This window comes from Calliphora vicina, chromosome 1 (genome assembly GCF_958450345.1).
Source record: "Calliphora vicina chromosome 1, idCalVici1.1, whole genome shotgun sequence".
Lineage (NCBI taxonomy): Eukaryota > Metazoa > Arthropoda > Insecta > Diptera > Calliphoridae > Calliphora > Calliphora vicina.
Genome location: NC_088780.1, coordinates 30,882,462 through 30,889,342, shown reverse-complemented (window position 1 = coordinate 30,889,342; position 6,881 = coordinate 30,882,462). Strand labels below are relative to the sequence as shown.

General features: G+C 31.8%; 1 protein-coding gene across 1 annotated transcript in view; it reads left to right on the top strand.

Annotated features, from left to right (window-relative positions):
* Positions 1-3,046: 3,046 nt before the first annotated feature.
* Positions 3,047-6,881, top strand: part of Lgr3 (Leucine-rich repeat-containing G protein-coupled receptor 3) — an 85,213-nt gene continuing 81,378 nt past the window's right edge. The window contains exon 1 of the mRNA XM_065514970.1: positions 3,047-3,134. Within this exon, the coding sequence (XP_065371042.1) occupies positions 3,047-3,134 (88 nt within the window). The remainder of the gene's footprint in view (positions 3,135-6,881) is intronic.

Below are 6,881 nucleotides of genomic sequence, written 5' to 3'. Positions count from 1 at the left end.
TACTACAAAGTATGAAGAAAATCGGTCCATATTTGAACCTAGTCCACATATAGGTTCCTTTCTGAAAATAGTTTTATCGTTCACAACTCACATAAAAATAATAGTATGGTGATGAAATTCGACATAAACAATATTTATATAAACCCAAATCTATCTGTTAAGTTTCATAAGGATAGGAGCATAATTGCTCCTATGCCCCATATAAAAAGTAAAAGCCTAAAAGTATGCAAAACCTTTTATTGTAAATATGCATTGCAGTTTTTGTAAATATTCATAAAAAATACCTGAGTTTTATCACAAAATTTATAAGTTTGTTCAGCGATCGCAAAAAGTCGCAGAATTTTTTTTACATAAAATGAAAGAAAATATTCCAAACTTTCATTTAGTAGTAGTACTAACACGGAGGTAGACCGAGCTAACTTATTTTTTTTCTAATGAAAACTGAAAATGCCAAATTTTTTGGAGCCATTTTGATTTGCTCAGATCTCTTAAACTATATATGTAATTTAAATATTTTTTCTTTTCTATTAAATACAAAATACTATATTTTAATAAAAAATGCTCTAAAACTATTGGTAGTTGAATCATATTTATTGTATAAACAACTGAATTGTAGTAAAATTTTCATTAGTTTTCGTTGTATAATATTTAGATAACTTTACCACACTCTTTTTTATACAAAATTTTATTTTTTTCGAAAACAAATCATGGTTTTCTACTAATGAAACATTTCTCTACAGAATTGCATCATTAGATTTCTAAAAAATAACTGTAAAAAAATAGACTTTTTGCCCAAAAAAAAAAAAAAATACCACTGTGTGACGCACAGTGATTTAGTTTATTTTTAATAATTTGGTATTTCGGGGACTATTGGAGATATTGTTATGAAATTTCACATGGTAGGAGCTGAGGTACTTTCGTTGATTTACGGTTGTTCAGATTCCTAGTGGTAATGGGAGCCAGTGCGTTGCTCCTCAAAGTTGTTCATCTCAGCTCCCCATTTAGAAAAAAAATCGCCAAAAATCCATTTATGATTCTAATGAGCTGAAATTTAATATATAAATAGTCCTTAAAAAGATCTACAAAAAATATGCTTAAATGTGTAGGTTATCTGTTATTTTTACCAAATTTTTGTTTCATCATTAAATTTTTTTTTAACCAAATTTTTTTTTTAACAAAAATTTTTAATTTAGTGAAGGGTAAGATTCGGCACAAATGGAGATGATCAAACTAGGAATACCCAGGGTCAATTTGTTTGTGATGTCTTATGAAATTCATGATATACTGAAATCACACGATCTAATTTCATGACGGTTCATAATTAGTCAAATTTAATTATTAAAGAAACATAATTTTTCTCATATACTTAGTGTAGGGTATTATATGATTGGGCTTGACCGTCTACAATTTCTTACTTTTTTTAGAATTTCTTTCATAAAGTTGCAAATATATGTATTTCTGACAAAAAACTTAATTAAGTTTAGCATTAACACTCATTTTATGCTAATGCCACAGACTTTTATTACTTTAGCTGCACAATTCGATAAGGAAATAATTTGCTTAATGTTGCTTATGGTATAGGGTTTCTAATTACCCAGACTTTTTCCCATCCCGGGAGGAAAGTAAATAAATATTTTCATTAGCGGAAATACTCTAAATTAAACCTAAAACTAATAAAATTCGAATAAATAGTCTTAGAATTTTACCAGCGTTTTAAAAGATCTATAAAATAACTATATTTGGGTTCCTATTCGGGAAAAATTTCCTGGGAATTCCGGGAATGTTTGTTTAGAAATTTCAGTATTAAAAGTAATATTTCAGTACAGATTAATTGTGATTTGTTGCCAATCGTATGATTCGATTATATCCATGGATTTGTTTAGTTACGATAACCGAAATTATTGTTAATTAAATGACTTGTGGTTCTTGTATTGAAAAAATCTATGGTTATAATGGAATCATTTGACCGTCACAACGAAAATGAATATTGAAAATTTAAGAACAAAACTTATAAAGAAATCCCGAAAATTCCCGCTTAGGAACCCTAGTATGGAATGATAAAAATATTCTATTTATTCGCAATCTTCAAATAACAAAAAACAAATGAATATCCTTAAATATTCTTCTATTTAAGAAATAAACTTAAAGTATCAACAACAACCAACACACGTTTTCGAAAAACATACTCTTTCTCTCTGTCTCTCACCCACACAGTGCATACGTAATGAGCAAATTGATTGTCACCAAAGAAAAGAGAAGGTGGTAAGAGAAATATTTCGGAATAAAATGACAATTATAACGGAAAGTGAAAACAACAACAAAAATAACAGATTTAAATAAAAACAAAAATAACTAGGAATGAAAATGAAAAGCTGTTAAATAATGATTATTTAAAATATACAAAATGTTAAAGCTCGAGAAATTAAAATAAACTCCTAAACTTATTTCTTAAATATGAAATTGCTGTTAAACTAAATTTTGAATTATTAAATAATGAAATTTTTAATGCAGTCTACAACAGTGTCAAACTACTGCAAGTATACGACTAGAGATTTAATGGTGAATCATAAAAATCGCCAGTGTCAACAGCAAAAGCATCACCATCATCATCATCATATTTGTCTATAGCAGTGACAGCCAACCAACCAACATAATGGCGTTGATGGATTTAACGAAAATGATTAATCGTTAAATTGCACGATTATTTAGTTTTTTTGCTAAACGGAAGCTTTTCTTTTTGACTTTTTACACAAAACATACGAAAGTTTAAAAAAAGGATGCTTGACACCATGATAAAAATGCAAGAAATATACAAAAAATAAAATAAATAAAATAATAAGAAAAGACTGTAATTGCAAAAATTGTTTATCGCTACACATATTTACTCATTCAAACATACTACATGTCTTTGTTGTTTACGAATATATTAAATTACTGAAGATTTGTTTCCCGTTCTTTCATTTTGAAGATTTGTTTCGTTATTTTTATTTTTTTTTTCAATTTGATCTTCAAACAAAATTAAAAGTACAAACAAAACAGTTCGAGCATGGTCTATGGACGGAGTATAGCAATTGGCGTTTTGTTTTTGGCCATTATTTGTGCATTGTCAGCTTTAATATTTTATCTAAGTTTGGGTAAGTACATTCATACATACATATTTAGTAGTTTAAGAAAATTGTTAATGAAACTTTAATTTATAAGACAAGTTAAAATGTTTAGTGAAGTGAACATTTAATAGAATTACTAAATATAAAATAATTTCTACTATTCAGACTAATATTCATTTATCTATCTTCTTCTATATAAATAAGAATCAAATGTCGTTCGTTGGTAATTGCATCAGTTGAGAACGGCCGGACTGATTTAGAATTTTTTTTTTTTAAAATGTTGGTCATAGTCCAATTTAGGTTTTTACGGAATGAAAACCGTACCACGCCCACTTTTTCGCCCACTTTTTTTCGATTTATCCAAAATCGGAAAACGGCGGCACCGATTTGGATAATTTTTTGTTTAAATGTTCATAGTAATCCAATTTAAGTTTTTACTGAAAGAAAAATTGACCACGCTAATTTTTTTTGCGATATATCCAAAATCGCAGTACGCCTGGACCGATTTGGCAATAGTTTTTACAGAAATAAAATTTGTCTACGTGATCTGTGATCACTCATATTTCAGACCAAAATTCGATTACTTATATAAAAACTCATAACATCTCAAATCGCTAATAACTTGGCCAATAAGCGTTTAATCGAGAAAAGGAGATCGATCTGTGATCACTCATATTTCTGAACAAAAATCGATTTTTTATATAAAAACTCAAAATATCTAAAATGTTTAGTAACATGGCCAATAAGAGTTTAATACAGAAAAGGAGCTCGATCTGTGATCACTCATATTTCTGAACAAAAATAGATCTTTTTATATAAAAACTCAAAATATCTAAATTCGCTAATAATTTGGCGAATAAGAGTTTAATCAAGAAAAGGAGGTCGATCTGTTGTTGCAAGACTTAATTTAAGGTCACACATGGCAAATATTTGCTCAAAAAAGCGTAACCGCTTTTTTTAGCACAAATTTGTTTGACGTGTTTACTGTTACAATTGTTTTGTAAGATCAAACAGCATCAAATAAAATAAAAATTTTTGTTTTGAATCATCCAAAGTAAAATAAGTTTTTGGAATAAATAAATAAAAGTGTTCAAATATATCGAGCCCTTAGCACCAAATTATCGTAAGTGACATTTTCTAAATTTTTTTTTATTGCAAAAATTTAAATTTTATGGACCAACTGATGTTTCAGCGTTCTCAGAATATCAAAATTGTTTTTTTTTTTTTTTTTTTTTAACGTTTTATTGATTTATTGAATCTGTCTATTTTGACCTTACAATAAGTATTTAAATCTTATAACTAAAATTAAAACTATTTGCTCTTCAGCAAGAGAGCCATTATGGTAAACTGTCACTCATCTTAGCGGGGTGGTAGATCTGCTCTACGGAGCCTGGATCGGGTTTGGGTCTGCACAAGTTGTCTTGCAAGGGGATTGGGATGGTTTCGCAGCTTCACAATATATTTCTCACGGACTTTCTCGAACTCTTCCTTTACCAATGTCACTTCTAAGTCTCTGTGGATGTTTTCATTTCTTATGTACCATGGTGCTCCCGTCATGGTCCTAAGAATTTTAGATTGGGCCCTCTGTATAAGATCAATACTGGTGTTGCTAGCCATTCCCCATAATTGAATTCCATATGTCCAAATTGGTTTTAAAACGGTCTTATACAGGATGACTTTATATTCAAGGCTTAATTTTGATTGGTCACTGATTAACCAATGAAAGCTAGAGGCTTTTAACTTCATGTGAAGTCTCTTGGTTTCTATGTGTCGGCGCCAAGTAAGCCGTCTATCTAGATGAATACCAAGGTAGGTGACATAATCAGACTGCGGTATATTAACGTTGTTGAGTGTGACAGGTGGGCAATTTCCTCTCCTTAGAGCGAACGTAACATGTTTACTTTTCAGCTCATTTACCTTTATTCGCCAGTTTTTCAACCATGACTCCACACGTACGAGGTAATTCTGTAGTTGACTAGATGCCATGAGTGGGTTTTCGTCTGAGCTAATAATGGCGGTATCATCAGCAAATGTTGAAATTGTTAGTTTATCGCACGTAGGGAGGTCGGAGGTGTAAATCAAATATAGCGTAGGTCCTAGTACACTTCCCTGTGGAACGCCAGCTCCAATCTTGCATTCTCTCGTCACATAATCATTGTACTTAACTCTGAAAAGTCTATTCGATAAATAAGACTCCAGCAATTTATGAGTACATAGTGGTAGTAAACATTTGATTTTATGTATTAGACCCTTATGCCATACCTTGTCAAAAGCCTGAGCAACGTCTAAAAAGATGGCAGAACAATATTTCTTTAATTCAAAAGATTTTCGAATCTCTCCAGTTAAACGATTGACCTGTTCAATGGTGCCATGATGTTCACGGAAACCAAATTGGTGTACTGGGATAATGTTTCCATCATTCAAAAAAGGTATTATCTTTTCCTGGAATATTTTTTCGAATAACTTCGACAAACAAGGGAGTAGGCTAATAGGTCTATAAGAAGATGGCAGGGTTAAATCTTTACCCGGTTTAGGTATCATTATTATTTGAGAAATTTTCCAATTTTTTGGATAAATTCCTAGTTTCAAGATCGCATTAAACAATATAGATAGCACAATTATTGCCACATTTGGTAGGTTCTTAATCATTGATGGCGTTATTAAATCATATCCCGGTGATTTTTTCAAGTCTAATTTATTTTTAATTACTCTATTAACATCCTCAGGACTAATATCGAATTGGGCTGCATTAGACATTGTTGAAGCTGGCAGTTCTTCTAGTTCAAACTCATTTGCCGTGGAGTTGGGCTGAAATACTTCACTTAAATGTTCAGCAAATACTGAGGCTTTTTCTATAGCACTTCGTGCCCAGGTTCCGTCAGCTTTTCTTAAAGCGCTTTGTGCCTCTACCGGTGGCTTAATGTTCCTCGTTGCCTTCCAAAGAGAGAAATTTGTGTATTTTGTACTCGTCAAACTTTTAATATATTTTTCGTTTATGCGATCCTCCTCTAAATGAAGGGCTCTTTTCAGTTTTCGTACTGCTGCGGACAGCCTCTGCTTTGCAGCAGGTGATCTATTATGTTGCCATTCTCTTCTGAGTCTTCTCTTTTCGAGAAGAAGTCTTTCAATATCCGAACTTGAAATAGGCGTATTAGTTTTTGGAGGGATCTGGCACCTAGAGTGTTCCAGAGCCGAAACAATCAGTGACGTGAAGTCATTAACGGTCCTATCTATGTCTTCCTCACACTGTAAATTAGGATTTGTGTGGATATGACTGCTGATATATTTCCTATATTTTAGCCAATTTGTCTTAAAATACAAAGAGTCCTTAGGAAATCTTGGGGTGTTGGGTCTCTCACAATAATTAATAATTACAGGAGAGTGGTCAGAAGATAGATCATAGGATATTTCTGTGGATATTGCATTCCGAATAATATTTCTGCATATGGCGAAGTCTATTAGATCAGGAATTTTTCTAGGATCAGTTGGCCAATAAGTTGGGTGTCCAGGAGACACAAAATCTAAGCAATTTTTGCGATCAACTAGAGCTTTATACAGCTGTCTACCTCTGGGATTTACCAATCGCGAACCCCAATATGTATGTTTGGCATTGTAGTCTCCACATGCCAGAAACCGATCTCCTAGTGTTATAAAGAATTCTTCAAATTTTTCCTTGGTCATCGAAAAACGTGGTGGGCAATATATAGAGCTCAGAGTTAGGTCTCCAGCTGGGTATTCAAGGCGAATAGATGTTGCTTGCATATAATCCTTTGA